Here is an 18,820-nt window from a genome sequence, read left to right as displayed (position 1 = left end):
CTCATGAGAACAGGAATCTTTTCCATATTAGTGGCTGCTATATTCCTAGTCCTGTCACTGTGTCTGACACAATAGACATGCCATATATATATGTTAAATAAATGAATAAATTTCATCTTAATGGGATAGAGGAGAGATTATTAGGTAGAGCAAAGAGCATGGGAAATTCATCAAGGCAGGAGAGTTCATGACATGTTTTTGGAGTAAGCAAATAATTTATATTTGGGGGAGTATAAAGTTTATGGCAAAAACATTGAGATTTAAGGCCAATAATTATTTGTTTAGTCACTTATTTCTCATTCATTCAACAAGCATTTAATGAGCACATATTTACTGCTAGGCACTAGAGATTTGGTCTCAAGGAGCATAAAATCTGATGGTGGTGGTGGTGATGTGTGTATGTGTGTCTGTCTGTATGTTCATGAATAAACATAGGATATTCCAGTAGGATAGGGACTATAGGGTTGGGCTGCATTTTGAAAGGGAGTGGTCAGAAAGCACAGATGGAAACAGTAATCAAAACTTAAGGGAATGTGGGATTAGACTGAACCAAGTGAATATCTAGGGAAGAGGGTTTCAGGCAGTGGAAACAGGAAATAGCAAGAGCAAAGGCCGTGAGAAGGCTTGAGCATGCTTGTATGTTAGTACAGAACCAGATTTACTGGGCCTTTCGTGTTACATGAGAAATTTAGACTTTGCATGGCAGTCACTGGGGACTAAGGGAAATGTTTAGGTTAAGAAATTGAACACGTTTTTTGTTTGTTCTTTTTATGGTAGACTACCTTGATCTGAGTCTAGAAAATAGATTTAATGAGGAAAAGACTAGAGGTAAAGAAAGAAAATGGGTCTGTGGTAGTAATTTAAGCCCCGATAATAATAAGTGCCCAAAAGCTTCCAAGGAGTACAGAGATTTCAAGAGTAACACCCAACATCTGGCTTATTAAAGTATGATTCATTTTATTTCTCTAGTATTTCACATTTCACATATGAGTCATGTAGAGAACATATAAATAGAATTAAAATCCCTCAAATACACACACACACACACACACACACATCAATGCATAATCACTTCATTTAGGAATGGATTGAAATAGAAGGTGCTCACAATATTGAAGATGATGCTTAAGAGTTCATCTCTTAAAATATGGGGACCTCATATTTTTTAATGTTACATTAAAAAAATAAAGACAAAAAAAGTTCAATAATGAGGTGATTTGAAAATTTAAATTCAGCATCAATAAAAAAATTAAGTGCTGCTTGTGAATATTGCTAATCCCCAAAACTTTCGCATATACAGATTTGCAATATAGATCGAAGGAGACAGATTTGTACTTCAAGATTATATTACGTGAACTTTAACCAATAAATCTAATTTTTAAAAATCACAGTTCTTATGGAAGCAATGATAATTATGCACTTAGACATTTCAATTTTTAATCAAATGTGTTATTAATACATAAAAGCAACTTTAGTTTTTTTTAGACTTTGAAAATTAAAGGTTTATCTCTTTCCTTATTGAAATTGTCTAAGCTATAAAATGTTGCAATATATTGTCTCATATTGCTAATTGTAATGGCTGGCAAAATCTTAATGTAACACACCATATAGTTTACTATTTGGTAGACATGTAAGCACTTTTCAAAAATTAACTCATTTAAGCCTCACCATATACGTCTGAGGTAGGTACAATTATTATCCTTATTTTTCAGGTGAGACCTTAAGCAATCTGACCAAGGGATATTAATTCAATGAATATATTTGAGTGGCTGCTGTGTGGATATGATAGATACGCTGTGAAAATTGTTAGCTAGTTAAATATAATCTATTGATTTAGACCAGATTTCCCCAACTTGTGGGAAGTGCCCACAGTAGCTGTCAAACCCTTCCCTGGTAGCCTGGAAGTGTCCTTGCTGGGCAGCCTATTCTTCTCTCCTCGGCCAGATGATATTTCTACATGTCGCCATACATATGCCTGGGACAAAAATGTAAAACTCTCTTCTTCCCGGGTTTTTTCATTCTCTCATTTTTTTAAATGAAGAGAGTGCAGACCTACTGCATTAGAGGTGTCATATATATTCTCCATGTAATCATATAGTAATCCACTATGGGTCATACATAGGCAAACAAACATGATTCTGTAATTGAACAAAGATGCTTTACCATGTGGATTTTAATGAGTTGAGGGTGAAGCATGCATTGTTAGGTATAAACTCCTGGTAGATTTTTCTAACTTAAACTACCCCCAAGAACTGCCACCAACTGGATTTTGACCTGAAAGAACCTCCTTAGTTTTTGCCTCTTCTTTTGCTCTAATAGCCTCATCAGAGTCTGCTTCCATGGTGACTTTCCTACAGGGGAAAGCTAACTAATCTTGGAATCAGAACAAAGGTAACTAGTTGAAAGGAATGTTTATGCTGAGACCCCAATGTTTACTTTCCATAATAGGAATGACAATACTGTCTGAACCAAATTACCCATGCCTTTGGCTAAGTTTTCTCCACAAAACAGGCCTGGGATTGATAATGGTAGCATATGACTGATCAAAATATCGGTGACTGCCTGACTAACCTCCACAGGCTGGCTCGCCCGCAGGCCGGCCCGGGGAAGCATCTCTTCTCAAGGCTCACCCTCAAGCACATCTAGGAGCCTCCGGAGCCAGAGGCGTGGCTGGGGGGCTCCCTTCGCCAGCATCCAGGCTTCTGCCTGAGCCCCTCCAGCCAGGAGGAATCTTTCTAACTGCCATCTGGTAGCCCTCTAACAAGCCCTGAACCAAGTGTAAACAATAAAGCTTTTTGTAGCCAAAAAAAAGGGGGGGGGGAAGCATTTGAGCTTCTTTTTCTCTGCTTTTATGCCTAACCATACCATCTTCCTTTATTCTGATTGATAATTTCTTCTTTTAATTATGTTATGTTTTCAATCAGCTTATATTCAAATCTTGAAAGTCAGAGAAAATTCCTCTGTCTTTAAGGTGAGATGGTATAGCTACTCAGATTCCTTGCAGGGTAACCAAAGTTTTACCTTAGAGAAGGTAACTTATTTCTCTCATATTAATAGCGTTTTTGAGGGGGTGGGGTAGGGAGAATCCTTAGTAATAAAAAATGTTATAAGAATTTTCACAATATGGATATTTCCAATTTATGCATTCTGTGGGGGATATAAACTCTCCAGGAGAAAGGAAAAGGAACTTCATATACTTCCTACATGTTGCTTTTCTACAATTGTACTCCCAGAAGGCTTTACAAAGGGAAGGAACTTTAGCTTTTCAGAAGTTAAGTAACTTGTTCCCAAACTAACAATTAGTAAGGGGTAGAACTTATATAATATAACCCTTGGCCCAATGTTCTTTCAACACATCATGCAGCCTCCTGTGAATGTGTCTTAATAAGCTTAGGTTTGTCCTGAGGAAGGGAGGACAAAGATTAATGGGTCTTAGGGTTTTATTCATAGAGATAAAATGGTTTCGGAAAGTCTATCTTAGAGTGAATGCTAATAATCTTCCATTTTATGACTCATTTGATAAACAATTTTTTAAAATTTTCTCTGAAGATTGACGTAAGATACATGGGTCCAGGGAACAAGGAACATTTCTCTAATGCCATCTGCTATTCTTGAACTGAAATGCTGAATAGCAAATAGGAGCAAGGGCTGGAGTTTTGCCTTTATATTGATTCTCCTGGATATTATGTTAGATCTAAGAAAAGATTCTTTATTTTGTTGCTACGATGGTAATTTGCATTTCATATGTCTCTTTATGTTTAGCTCTTCCTCAAAATTTTACCTGGGGCTCATTGTACAGGTACATAAAGCATTACAACCAATTAAAGCTCACAATGCTTTTGAGAAAACTACCAATTGTAGATTGACAGAATGCCTCATGCACCATCATGTTATTCCACACAGTATTGCTTCTGATCAAGGAATCCACTTCAAAGCAAATGAAGTGCAGGAACTGGCACGTGCTCGTGGAATTCACTGGTCTTACCATGTTCTCCCTCATCTTGAAACAACTGGATTGACAGAACATTGCATGATCTTATGACCTTTCGAATACTCAATTACAGCATGAGCTAGGTGGCAATACCTTGCAGGCTGCTGCATTATTCTCCAGGAGGTTGTGTATGCTCTGATTCAGCGTCCATTCTAGGGTGCTGTTTCTCCCATAGCCAGGATTCATGGGTCCAGTGGAACCACTCACTATAACCCTAGTGATTCACTAGCGCTCCCTGTTCCTGAAACCTTAAGCCTGCTGGTCTACAGGTCTTAGTTCCAAAAGGAAGGTTTCAGGTGACAGATGAACATTTATTATTTGCTCAACAGCCCATGGCTTTAATATATGACAGGTCATTGGAGTTTTCTGGCTTTGTATTAAAGTTAAGATTACATTTCCATTTTAAACAGTGAGTGAGGTTGTATAGTTTTATGGGTTTATGTTAGACAGGTGGTTAAATATTTGACTACATAAAATTATTCATACTTCATATCAGAATAGATTATTATTTGATCTTCCCTTTACAATGTTTGCAGAATCATTACATAAACCAGGATAGCTAAAAACCAATCTTCTGCAACTAATTTATTTGTTAGATATCTTCACCCAGCCTCTAAGCATGTGTTTATCTTGGGGGGAAAAAATCACAATTTCTGGCATTTTCTACTATATGTTTGAAACATATAAAATGAGATTTTATCTGATTATTTCTTTTTAATCTATTCCATTGAGTGAGATTGTTCAAGGTATGTGGCTGTATCAGAATTGGTATAATTTCTTAAGATGCTACATATGAGGGGGCCAAAAGGTGGATGCATGCCATCACATCTCTGTCATTTAGCAAAATAGGTTCACCAAATCTTTCCCTGTGTCCAGTTCTAAAAATAGGAAAGAGTAGATACTTCCAAACACAAAAGATATGGCCAGAGGTCTTTCCAAATCCCTTAATTTCTCTGTGACTAAAAAACAGAATTGGAAGAATTTATGACCTTATAACCATAAGGAAGCCAGGGACCTCAAATCTCTTAATTGTTAGTATCATTATATACTTTCTATTAAATCTGTATTTGTATATAATAAACTTTTAACTTTATGTGCTTACTAGATAATGCTCTAATTATTGAACAAACAAATCATAAAGTAATCAAAATAAATTCTATTATAATTAAACACTATATTCTGGTACTATTTACCATGAACATACCTAAAATAAATATATAGTAGAAATGAATTATTGCTTTTTGGGAGTTGAATGAGAATAGCAAACCAAAGTTGAGCTATAGCTTCTGTGGGTAGACAACCAGAGTTGCTCCTAAACTAAGGTGACCCAGACTCTTCACAAATTAACATAGTCCACATTATTCAAATTCATATTTCAGGAAGATTATAATTTATTACATATCAACTCAAACATTGTTGAAAGATTTATGTTAAATCTACAACATCTAAAGCTCTATGTTATTATAGTTGCCAATTTTTTTCCTTGGCTCCCATTATATTAAATCCTTTCAACTCTGTATTTATTCATGGACTAATGAGGGAGAAAATTACTTTTCTATAATCAACTGTTTGATAAATCCTTGTAAATCCATTTCTACATCATTTGTTCTAAGGAATTATTTTATAATAATAAAAAGCTTATATTTCTACTACATTTTTAATATACCTAGTACTTAAATACCCTTAAGGATATATAATTTACCAGTTTGATAGTTAGTGTTCTGGTTTGATAAGTTAAGGTAATATTCCATTAAACTAGAAGACACATGAAAATAATTGGTGCATTGGCAGAGATCATTTTTCATTTTGGTGTTTCTATTTAAATTCTAGATTTTCTAATTTAATATGTGAGTTGAGTTTTTTAGTTTTAAATGATCATAGGATGATTTATACTATATGAATACAAATCAGTGCTAATGTAATATCTTTTAATACCTGGGCACTTGCTGAAATGAGGTTGGAAAATGCATTATATTTATACCTCCTATTTTGAAGTATTATAAAATTTTATACAAAAAGTCTGTGCATTTTTGCATAATATTATTCAGCAATTAAAAAATAAAATGACAACAATAAGAATTTTAAGGTATTAATATATCTGATCTGCTGTGATAAAACTTAAAATGCATTTAAATGATTTAAAATATTTCCTGAAGAAAAAGGTATAATTATGTTTTTCATATTTTTATAGCAAAAATTACTTTCTTAATTCCATTATTTAAATGAAGACTTGTTTTTAGAAAAATCTCTGGCATTTTGGCAAGTAGCTATCATATCATCTCCTCTCTTTCTCTTAGAAGACACCTTAATAACACACCCTCTGGAGCCAGAGGGAAAGCAAAACCTCTTAAGAAACCAAAACAGCTCAAAACTTGTTTTAGTCAATGGCAAAGAATAATTGTGTAATGTAGAGAATGTTACATCCAAATAAGTCCTAACCGGGTCCTACAACCCAATTAAAAACATCTTATATTTTACATAAAAACCTTTTTAATTTCATCATTAGGACCAACAGTGTATGCAAGTATAACAGGAGATCACATATCTGGATAATGTATGACAGTGTTTCACCAAATTAACCATAGAACTAAAAAAGAATGGAGGAAAATGATTATACACCAGGAGGGACCTGGGGGGGCTTACCTGAAGAGGCCTATTATAAGGCAAATATATTTCAAGTAATATACCTATTTAAAAAATTTTTTAAATGCAAATTCTAAATTCTATTCAGAAAGTAATTGTTTTAAATTTTTATGTTACCTGGTATTGACCAAAATAAATATTCCAGTAAATGGGTATTAATTTCTCAAATTTTATGTGTACTCAGCACTTGTCCTGCACCCTTATTTTAAAAGCACAGGCTTGTGAACTACGCTAGGGCCCACAGCTATCTCCCCAACAGGCTGTCATTTTACCACCACTCCCCCCCAACACATACGCCCTTCTCTGAAGGGAATTAAAATGACCAATGACATGGAAGAAATACTTATTTTACAGGGAAAAAAAAAAGATTCCACCCCAATTTACCTACTAACCCATCAGTGATGTGCAGTGTAAGGAGCATGATCTTTGATGTCAGAAATGTGTACATTCTAATCATATTTTTAGCACTTCTTTGTATGTCCTTGGGGATGCTATTCACCTTACATTGATGTCCTTTTCTTGATTATTTATCCTATGTGAGGATAACAATACCCAGCTCATATTGTTATGTGTGGGTAGGTGTGAAGAAGGTGTACGTAAATGGCTTAGCATAGTATATTTATTCATTTGGCAAGAAGTTGGCTTTATGCCTAACCTGCACTTGGCACTGTGCAAAGCATGAGAGAGAGACCTCTAAACAGACAACAGTCCCTGGCCTCCTAGAGCTGAGTGTAGTGAGGAACAAGCAGAAAGAAAATAAAGACAACTGATAGGTAAAAGAAAATTTCATATGTTGATAAGTTTTGAAAAAGAGGAAAACTGTGTGATGCGTTGCTTGCCTCATGGGCCTTCTCACACAGGCATGGCTAATGAGAGCCGTTTGTTCTCATGGCTCCCATCCCTGCGTTCAGGGACATCACAATGGTAGCTTGAAATTGGCCATAGTGAGTGTATTTACACCAGAGAAATTGCCAGATGCTACAAATCATACAAATTAGTGCTCCGCCTCTGCTCCTTATCCTCCCAGAAAGTCAGTTGTTGAAGTTTATCAGCATACTGCTGGCTGTCATAGTGACAGGCATGTGCAAGGATGGTTAATAGATAAGATAGCCAACCCTCCCTGAAAAGATGGCATTTGGTTTGGGAATTTAATGTCAAAAGGTAGCCAGTCCTAGCAGAGATTCCATGGCAGAACACTATAGGCAAAGATAATAGCAAGTGCAGAACCCCTAAGACTTGGAATGTTCCAGGAAAAGAACTATAAATTAGATCATTTATGAGAGTGAACATTCCTGAGAAGATACGGAATTGGTTGGTGTTGTAGCGAGTGACTGGGATTTCTACCTTCTAGATGTTCATACATGATAACTATTAGCAAAACTAGCTTATGATCCAGACCATATGTGATCCAGAAAATTCCATTTTCTTATGTAAGATAAACTAACGTCGAGCTATAACTCACTGCTAGGACTTTACTTCATCTAAACATTACAACCAACTTATTAGGCAAGTAAAGAAAAAGTGCATTCTTCAACTCCCACTGCTAATCATTGGAGACCCTTGGATTAGAACTTTTATCTATCTGGCTTCAAGACCCATCCAGTCTATGAGGCCCTTGGGTATTTCACTGAGGAGTTTAGAGAGGAGAAAAGAGACTGAGAAAGAGGGCTGTGCCAAGAATGCCTTTGGCAGGAGTTGGATGTGAGAAGGGCTGAAGCAGTTGGACTTGGTGTCTTACAAGAAAACCCCGGAAAGAGGATCCAAGATCAGGAGAGCAGAGAAGGTAGTTGCGAAAGATGAACTGTACAACAGAGGAGCCAAGACTGAAGATGAACTTGTGTTACACTCAGAATTGCTAAAAGAGTATGTTGATGAGAATCTTTGCAGTCTCTTTATCCTGGCTTGATCTTTGACTCATCTTTCTGAAAATTAGTTATTTGTGGACCTTAAGGTATAGGTATAAAGGTATAAAGGTGTAGGTACAACGTTTGGGAAGATTTCTTCTATATTAACTTAAAAAAATATTCTGGCTACCTATGCAATAGTTATTCTAATTATATATTATGTATAATCATATTTTAAACATTTAAGAGCTTCTATCCTGCTGAAACAATTTTTATAATATTATTTGCCACTCTTTTTCCTCGAAAATGGATTCAAATATTCATGTCACCCTTTCTCCAGTTTTGCTTTTTTTAAACTTTATTTCAACTTCAAAAAATTAAAATAACAGACAAAAGGCAGTTTAGCAAATTATGGAAGCATAACTTTAAAAAATCCTGTACAGGCACATTTTTCTTATTTAATCTTAAAAATAAATGCAACTGTTTCTCCAGTGCTCCAAAAGAAGAATAAATGAGAGCAGGTTGGTTAAATTACATGACCAAGGTCTCCTTGTTAATGAAAAAAATGAAAACAAAAAAGCCTTGATCACATTCACATCTCATAAAACACAATCCCATATTCTTTTTTTTATTCTTAGCATTTGCCTTTGCTGCAAAAATATTACAATATTATGAAAATAGCATAGTCCATAAGCTATACTAAGTGCATTCCTCCCACGCACCACCACAGAGCCAACACCCTACAATAGAGGAACACTTTTGTATTATTAGCCACAATCCTCATCTACCATCAAAATAATTATATTATATAATCCCTAGATAATCCTCTAGCTAGTATCAACTCTATCCATTTCCGCCTATTTTTTCCATATTGCAAGCATGATTTTATTAATGACAATTCATTGATTTTTAACATTTTTAAAGGGTATATGTAGAATCTGGTTTTGATGCCGAATATTCTATCTTGTCCACAATCCATGAGAAGAGGCATTTAAGTGTCAAGAGATATTTTCTAACACACAGTATGTATTTTCATTTCTTGGTATAGTAAATTAATAATTTGGCAATAGGATTTCTGGAAAGGTCTTGATAATGTAACAAGAATGAAAGTAAGTGAGTCATTTTCATAACCAAATCAGACATATAAAATATGTCTTTTGAGTCTAGTAAATAGCATCGCATTCAAATAATTCTCTCCTCAATTATTTGCATTTTTTAAAATTATGAAAACAAATTGAATTAGAATATTTCAAGCAGATGGGAAAGAAGGAAGGCAAGGGACATAGGATCCCTGGCACCTGTTGCTTAAATATTTTTTTTCTTAATATATACATATATAGATACAAATGTCATTTTTTCAAAGTAGAATTCAATTTCAAGTATGAGGAAAATAAAAACTAGATGCTCTACTCAAGATGGAGATGTTGTGCTTGGAGAAAGGGGTGCCGGCCTGTGGCTCAGAAGGGAAGCAGGAGAGTGAGGAGCCGGAGGAGGGTAAGGAAGACACTGATACTGAAAGTGAAATAGACTTCTTGAGCACTAGTGAGCAGGTGCAGGGACTGACTCACTGGGAGGGATCAAGGGTGAGAGCTTTTCTCCAAGAAGAAATATTGAGCCTAACATGCAATTCCACTGATAGAAATGACATTTGATCATACCTGAAGTGCAAGTCTTTAAAAGAGAACTGCGTTTCGATGATTCCAGTCGTTTTCACCCGAGAATGTAGAACATCTTGCTCATTTGGGACATACCCAGGAGCTGTTATTCTGTCTAAGTCATTAAGGTAGCTAATTAAAAAAACAAAAAACACAGTAGCACATTTGTATCTTTGCTAGTGAAGACACCAGGATTCAGTACAAATGAATATTTAGTTGAGTGCCCATTAAAAATATCACTTTCCAGACAGGTGACTGTGCAGGTGCAGATGACTGGCTTGGGCACAAAGCTGACCTCTAGAGACTTCTCCTAAAGGTCAGCCAGCTCAATCCTGTCGTAGTCTGCACTTCATGAGGCTTTTATGATAGATTTCCTGGCATAGTTAGTATTGAAAGAGAAAACTGCTCCTGAAAGGGCCTGGGTCATCCAACAAAATGCTACCTTGTTATGGCTGGTAGTCACCAGACTATCCTAAATGCTGTAGCTAAACACTTTGAATTTTATGAGAGTGACTGGGTTTAAGGTCATAATTTGCAAGTTGTTGTGTTATTTTTGCATGGATTACCTAGTTTAGGAGTCTGAGCCCTTTTCCTTAAGCACCCTGATGATACCTAGTTTGCTCAATGAAAGAAGAACCTTTTGACTTTCTTGTTAGAACTAATTCATGGAATTGCTAACCTACTCTGATTCAGCATTCCCCAGGAAAACAGGCTGAACCTACCCACCTCATCAACTCCTAAGTCCTCTTCTCTTGCACCAGTGAATCATATTTAAAAACCTTCCTATTACCAGGCTGACTACTGTTCCCTTTATCCCCTGAGGGGCAGGAAGAAGTGTGATTGAGCTGTGTACTCTGTGAAGGTCTGTTAGATCAGAGGAAAGAGCCTGTTTTCAGCTTCATCCTTCAAACCAGTTAATGTGTTTAGAGTATGTCAAGTTTTATTGCTTTAAAGGAAAAAGTTGAAAGCCACTGCTCTATATTTTTTATACCAAGGGCTTACTTAGTAGCTTAGCAATATGTTTTTTTTGGTACACATTTTAAATATAAATATTAATATTAATAGCATGGTAAGATTTTTATGATAAGCTGGGCCATTACATTGAAACATGTTTACATATATCACTTAAATAGAAAGACCAAGAGAGATGCACTTTCAACCAGACAGAATTTGTGTGAGAGAATTCAGCTGAATATTAGTTATTATTCAAAAGTTGAATTAGTTCAGGAATGAAGTTGATAAATTGTTATTCTTTACTAGCACAATGTCTTTAAAAAACAATGCTACATAGTAATTTTTATAAAAATAGTGATTTATATAACTTATTATTTTTTATATATTTCACTGTTAAGCTGAAACAAAGAATGGACAAGCGCCTCAAATCGATTTGAGGAAGACAAAGAATCATACCTTAGAAACACACACATGCATAATGTAAAAATTCGTCACCATTACTTTGTTCAAGTAAAGATGACTTTTTCTTAAAAAACAAAAAAGAATGGCAAATCAATATATAAATCACAAAATGTTTGGCACATGTTCCTAGTATATGTCTTTATTTTCTATCTTGTGAAACGTATCCCTTTATGGGTACCCTGTTGACTAAGCCTGTAAATGTTGAGGGTAAGCAGTTGGCCAGTTGGCCAACACATAAATAAACATACTTGCCAAAATAGATGTTAAATTCATTTTGTTTATAGCTAAATGATTGTTTGGAAAAGACACATTTTACAGTACCTGTATTTGCATGTATATATAATTTCAAGCAAAGCAGAGATATTTGTAGAATGACAAATTTGCATTTAAAATTCTTGTTTTAACAAGCAAATTTAGGATTTAGAGGTTCAAGCTTGTAGTCTAAAAGTTAGACCAAACAAGAAGACTTTAATAATTATGGCTCAAATCATTTAAAAATACTTGATTCTTTTTCTGATTATGAAAAAAATATTTTTTTTTCCTGGAGAAGTCTGGTAGTTCTCAATGTCTGTGGAATTTAAGTAGCACATTAGATGACCCCCATTAGACTAACATCTTCCCCCATTTGCCCCCTCTTTGCCCTTTTTCCTTCAAGTTTGCTAGTACTTATGCTGCTAACAACAGCATTTCCTTCTCTTACTCTGATTGGGATTCATTTTTTTGTTAGCCTCAGCTTGAAAAAAAAACAATTATCTCATTTTTCAGAAACAAGAAAGAGAGGGAGGGAGGGAGGCTAGAGACCTATATGATGCATATGAAATAAACTTGGAATATGTTATGAATCTGATTTTATATTGTTTGAAAATGTAAATATAAAAGATCTGTCAATTTTTGAAAGAGAGCAATGGCCATTCAATTATTTTTCTTAGCAAGCTTTTATTTCTCTTCCTTTTAAGGACCACTAAGATCAGGAAAAGGTTAACATTTTAATTTTTAGTGTATATGTGAATGCTTTCTGAGACATGGAGTGGGGTGTGAGGAGGGTGTAGGATTAACTTTTCTATTGTTATTCTACTGCCTTGCACATCCATCTAGGTAATCAAAAAGCATTACAGTATGGACAGCTTTCACAAAATGGGTACACAGTGATATTGTTTAGAAGAACAGATACGTGTTTTTAATATGGATCTATAGCAGTGCAGGTGGTTTCAGTGTAAAATACATTTTAGGCATAGGAAAAAAGAGCTAAAACTAAAGATTAGGAAGCACAATAATATATTATTTCATCTACTCATTTTGACTATGTGAGATGTAAATAGATTTTTAATATCAAAGAACAAAGAATCTGGTAAGCATAATGTTAATATAATTGCAAACAAGTTTATTTCAATATCTTAAGGAAAAATCATGTTTAATCAATAATGTGTATCCCAACCTAAATATCTCATCCATCTGCCTACCCTCCCTTCCTCTCCAGAATTTTACTAACAATATTTTATGGGAATATTTTAAATTCAGCTTCTGACTATTTGCAACAGTTTTTACCCATGCTTGGTGTAAAAAAGCAATGCTTCACTAGATTACATAAAATCATTTTACTGATAAAATTTGGCTAGGCAGTGAGTCATTTATGAAAGTAGTTATCCAATCCTATAAAATCAGATGATGCTCATTCTTTCCATCAGAGATGCAGGAGCAGCACTTTACTCCAAGGGGCATACATACACATTGGAACTTGGAGTCTAAAATGAAGATGAATGAATAATCTGAGAAGACTGGTGATTTTCCCCTTTTAATTAAAACAGTTTGTTTTCTCTACATAATCCTTCCAATCATCTCTTATTAAAAATCTGAAGTATCATGCCAGTTTCATTGCTCTGTCCTCAAATAATCTTCCATATGTTTACATTTTTAATTATTTTTTAAAATTTTATATTGGTCAATGTTCTATGGGGAGGTCATCAAAGAGAATGAATTTGTACCTTTTAACACATTCATGTCATATGCATGGACAGAAATACGGATTTGATAATTAAATTATATTTAGACTCATGTGCACACATCCTTGCAGACACATAACCATGAGATAGGCAAAGAACTACTTACTAAAATGAAATTTGAAATCTCCTTGAGAACAAAATTATAAATAGTTTCACAACTTCCTAACTTCCTTGTGGTTTGTAAGTGCTACCCGGCTGACATTAGCTGTACAAAATATACAAACTATCTCTGAGACTCGAAAAGATTCCCACCACATACAAATATTTTGGAAATCAGCACACTACTTGATTTCAGAATCATACTTGTAATCCAGTGGAACCAAAGCATATACCATTAATAAAATTATTTCAGGAGATGATTTCAGTAACATGAATAGGGACGAAATATTTCCAAACTTCGTGTGCCTGCCACCTCTCTGTTTATGTTGAGCACTGTGCATAATGATGAATCTTTTTAATCTGGGGAAAATATTTGTAAACAATGGATCTTCTTAGGCAAAATAGTTCCCAAATTAGTTATTTAAAATATTCACCTGTTTATGTTTCTTAAATCTCATTTATCTCCGTCCCCTTGGTCTTCTTTTTCATTTCTTCCTCAACTGTTTTTTTATTTTAGTATAATAAAATGCACAGTGAAATATTTTTCTCATATGTGTTTACAAACGCAGGGTTGGCAGAATTATAATTCTTAATTTTAAATGTTTCAACTAAAATTTCTGCCAGAAGGAATTCACTTACTAAGCTGCTGAGTCGTTCAGCTGATATTCAGAAGCTCTTTCAAAGCATGCCTGGATTCCCCGATCTGTCCAGAGCCGTTTTATTACCTCAGCCAGGGCAGGCGTCATGCCGCCGTCTTCCAGGGAATTTGCCATAGCACAAAGTTGTCGTTGATCTTCCTAGAACGATGTTTTGGTGAGAAGGATAAAAATCGTTATTTGGAATTACATATTCTTTTAAAAAAGTATGTTCATGTATGAATGATATCCTTCAATAAAACTTTTTAAAAAAGCAATAGAGCATTTTAATTTGATGGTTTTTTTCTTACTCCTTTAAGTAATAATTTCCTGGAAAATCTTTTTAAAAAATACCCTGTGGTTGATAGAACTAAAATTTTTTATAGTGACGGACAGAGGCCCAGAAAAGTTCTCAACTGCAAAATTTGTAAAATATTATATAGGGAATTCAGGATATTTTCACAAATACCAATAACCTCTGAGTATGATGTCCAAAAGAAAAGCGGTACCTTAGTGTATATCCCTGGATTCTCAGATGTACAAAATGCTAGATTAAAGTACTAGTGAATCTAATCTAATATGGCGCTTTATTTTCCTTTGTCATAGCCATATGTTTTTTACAGGCACGAAGAAAAAAAAACACCAAGTGAAAATTAGAACAAGGAAAATAAAATTGAATACTCTGAAATTGCATTTAAAAATTTGCGATAAACTTTTATTAACAGTATTTTCTTGCATCAGCACAGGGTAAATGTTTCCAACCCTTCTCCCCATTTAGTTAGATATGAGAAAGAACTGCAAATAAGTGAAATATGACTGAGTCATTTTGGTGGTGGCATCCTATTTGCCTCTTTCCACTATTAAAGTGCCATTTAGGACAAATGATGCAATGAAACAGCAACTCACACAGTTTTGTTTCTAAGGAAGAAAAATTATATGCCATGTCAGCAAACCTTTACAAACCAAACTAATGTATTGTTTCATTTCTTAGAAAACATGCTATTTTAAATTTAAATATATTTTGTTTATATATCATGACTGTTTTCTCATTTTTAAATCTTTAATATTATAGTTTTTCCTTGATCCTTGGTTGGGTGCAATCCCAGTAGCTCTTTCAAAGGCAAGGCTATCCTAAGGGTTTGGTTTTTATGCTTTTAGACCTTTTACTTGTTTTGTTTATTGCATGCATAGGTAAAGCCTATGGCAATGCTTTTCATTTCAGGCTTCACATTATAAGCAACTGGAATGTTTTTTAAAAGATGATGCTAGAATCCCACTCCAAAGCAAATGAGCCAGAAGCTCTGGGTGTCAGGTCCTGTGAAGATATTTTTTAAAAACTTCTAGGAGATTCTAATGTATAATGTATAACCAAGGTAGGAAACTCTGGTAATACACAGTTGTTTTTCTTTAATATAAATAATATCTTTTTGTACATACTACATTTCAAGTTGTGAAGTCCTTCCGTAGTTATTAAAGGTTTGGGCTCATAATTTTCACTTATAATATCTGGATAAGTTCATGTTTATAAGAAATTGGGGCCACCAATAAAATTTGAATTTTTGGAATACATAAAACTAAAATCAAAAGCTATTATAAAAAGTTGTCTTCCACAAAGCAGCCCAGCAGATCTTTTGAAAATTGATCTGTTGTCTACCTTACTCCTATATTTCAAAAACTCCAATAATTTCCGACTAAATTCAAATTTAATCCCCAAATCCCTTATATGGCTCACAAGTTTCTACATATTTTGACCCACATCTTCCTATCTAACCTTGTTCCCTACTCTTTGTTCTTTCTTTTTCTTCCACTCTCTCTATACTCAAGACTCACTGGATTCCTTACAGTCCTCAGAACTCACTGGATCCCCATTTCAGAGAATCTGAATGATTGTTCCCTTCATGTGTTCTCCGTGGCTCACTGCCTCATTCCACTCAGGCATTTTCTCAAATAGCATCTCCATAAAGATGTTTTCCCAGACTACTCTTTCTTCCATTTTTCTTTCCATCACTTTCTAACCCCTTAACCTCCTTTATTTTTCTTCACAGAAGTTATAACTACTTATATAATACATATTTATTTTTTATTTGGCATCTTTTGTATTTGACCATAAACACATGAAGGCAGACATTTTATTGTTTCATTCACTTCTACATCCTTATGACAGAACAGAACCTGAATGAGTGAATTGAAAAATGAATAAGCGATTGGTTCTGAATTAGCTCAGACTAGAGCTAATGTTCTGGTCTAGACTAGATCTTCATGGTTCTAAAGAAACCTTAAAGGATCTCCAGTAATCTCTCAAAGAGCTCCATGGGGAGTTGAACGGTATCCTGAAGAAAATTCATTTCCATAAAATGTGCTTTGAAAAACTTCGTTATAATAGTGGTTTTGGAATGGCTATTCTCTAAAAAGTTGCACAGCTTTGGAACTTCATTGCATAGAAAATGAAGTATGTATACTCACCATCGTCACTCAGAACTCCCTCATGACTATTAAAGACGTCTTAAACACCATTCTGAACCCTAGAATCAATTCCAATATTGGGGGAAATATTAAAGGAAGGAAAATGCATCTGAGCCTAGTGATTTTAAGAAATGCCAGGTTAAAAATGCCAGGTTTCCTCACAGCAGGATTTACAGAGCCTTTGAGTAATAATATTGGTTGCAAATTTCCAAGAAACTTTTATAGTACATGTATACCCCAAACAGATTTGGTCACAAAACATGAATCTCTTTGGCTCACATGGTATCATGTGGAAAACCTGTTATTATGTTCAACATACTTTTATGCAGATGTGGATGTTTTAGAGGTTTTAAAATAGAATATAGTAACTTATCCAGATATTATAAGTGAAAACCCACTGAACACCTTTATTATTTCCCCTCTCCTGTTTCTTCAGCTTAACCTTTTCACAAGTTCTTTTCCATCCATTTTCATCAAATTAATCTGTAAAATCTTAAATCAAGACGAGTAAGAATAACATCCTCCTTTAGCTGCCTCTGCATAAAACTACAGGTCTTATCTCTCTCCTATACCTCAGCCATAGTTCCTGAAAACATTGTCTTTACAATTCATTCTCATATATGCTCTTCATTTTTCAACACACTCCATTAGGATTCTGCTCACACTGTACTTCTGAAACCGATCTCATTACATCATGAATGATGCCCATAGTGCTAAATCCAATTTTTTTTTTAAACTCTGCGGACTTTTCAATGTGGCTAACTTCTCCTTGAAACAGTTTCTTAATTCCGTGATTCCACACACTTCTCAATCTTCTCCTATTATTCCAACCTTTCCTCTCAACCTTCTTATTTCTCTCAAATAACCAGAAAATATTGGAGTTTTAGACACTCTTTCCTAGACTGTATGCTCCTTAATACCTTTCTTTTCTCAATCTGAGCACTTAATTTATTCCCAACTATCCACTCCAATTAGTGTAAATTATATGCCGTATGTTCAGGTATGCCAATAGCATCTAGTTTAGATTTCCCACCAAAATATCTCCTCTGAACTTGAAATGCATGTTTGAAATTATTTGATTTGGTAGATATTTCCATATGGATATATCTCATGGAATTTGCAAACTCAACATTTGTAAAACCAAATTCATTTTCTCCTCAATCTTCACTTAGAGATAGTGCTCTCTTTCTCAGTAATTCTTTCCATATTTGTGCTGTCCTTTTGAAATAGCTGATTGCTTGGTAATTACTTGCTCAACATCAGTCATTCCTCTCCTGAAGGCAAATACTATTGCCATCTCATTTATTGCTCAACCTTCAGTATATCCTTAATATCCAGCCAAATGCCTGCCACATAAATAATTGTTTAATGAAGAAGTGATCTACTAAAATTGTCTTTTATTTATGTAGACATCAAAGCATAATTTTAATGGGCCCACATTCAGAGTTATTATTGAAAGTAATAAAACATAATATATACTGGGAGCATACATTCTACTTTACTTAAGCTTTGATTCCTCCTTTATTAATCAATGTAATTCAATGAGGAAAACACTAACAGTCTGTGGATGAAGAAACCCAAATTTAGAAAGGTTAAGTAACTTGTCCAAATGTACACAGTCAGGACTGTTTTTCGCTTTCAGTGGTAATCTGAGGGATGAGGTACACATGGTTATGTAAAAATACATGATCTTGTGTAAATAAGCAAATCAAAAGCTAAATAGAAAGTCCCAGACCATCAGAACTCCGAAAGCCACACATAGACTAAGTGTTCAGCAATTAACCTGCTGAATAAACAGTTTAAGTCAACAAAGAGTACTTAAAGTTTAAAATCAAATACTAAAGATTGTGATTGAAACTGCTATGCTTTACATCAGTTGAAATCAAAATCCGAGTGACGTAATGCCTGACAACAGTGCTGATTTGATAAGTGAGGACTAACCTACCCTGTGAAATCTGTGCCAATTGCTGGGTGCTGCTTAAATTGCTTTGCTTGCATCATTTAGTCCCCAGTTTGAATGTTAAATTTATTTTTATTTTAAGTCAGTATAGTTGTAACAATGTATAGAGTCCAT

At 34.6% G+C, this 18,820-nt stretch overlaps 2 protein-coding genes across 2 annotated transcripts in view; one reads left to right on the top strand and one right to left on the bottom strand.

The window, feature by feature from the left end:
- CD36 (CD36 molecule (CD36 blood group)) overlaps nucleotides 1-18,820 on the top strand; it is a 323,059-nt gene that overhangs the window by 109,757 nt on the left and 194,482 nt on the right. The window lies entirely within an intron of this gene.
- The window catches only part of GNAT3 (G protein subunit alpha transducin 3), a 60,860-nt gene that overhangs the window by 8,852 nt on the left and 33,188 nt on the right, over nucleotides 1-18,820 (bottom strand). Inside the window, exons 4-5 of the mRNA XM_004473384.3 lie at nucleotides 14,288-14,445; nucleotides 10,137-10,265 (exon numbers count right to left, since the gene is read on the bottom strand). Coding sequence (XP_004473441.1) covers nucleotides 10,137-10,265; nucleotides 14,288-14,445 — 287 coding nt within the window. The remainder of the gene's footprint in view (nucleotides 1-10,136; nucleotides 10,266-14,287; nucleotides 14,446-18,820) is intronic.

The sequence above is a fragment of the Dasypus novemcinctus genome, chromosome 5 (genome assembly GCF_030445035.2).
Source record: "Dasypus novemcinctus isolate mDasNov1 chromosome 5, mDasNov1.1.hap2, whole genome shotgun sequence".
Taxonomy (NCBI): Eukaryota; Metazoa; Chordata; class Mammalia; order Cingulata; family Dasypodidae; genus Dasypus; species Dasypus novemcinctus.
This window is presented reverse-complemented; position numbering and strand designations above follow the sequence as displayed.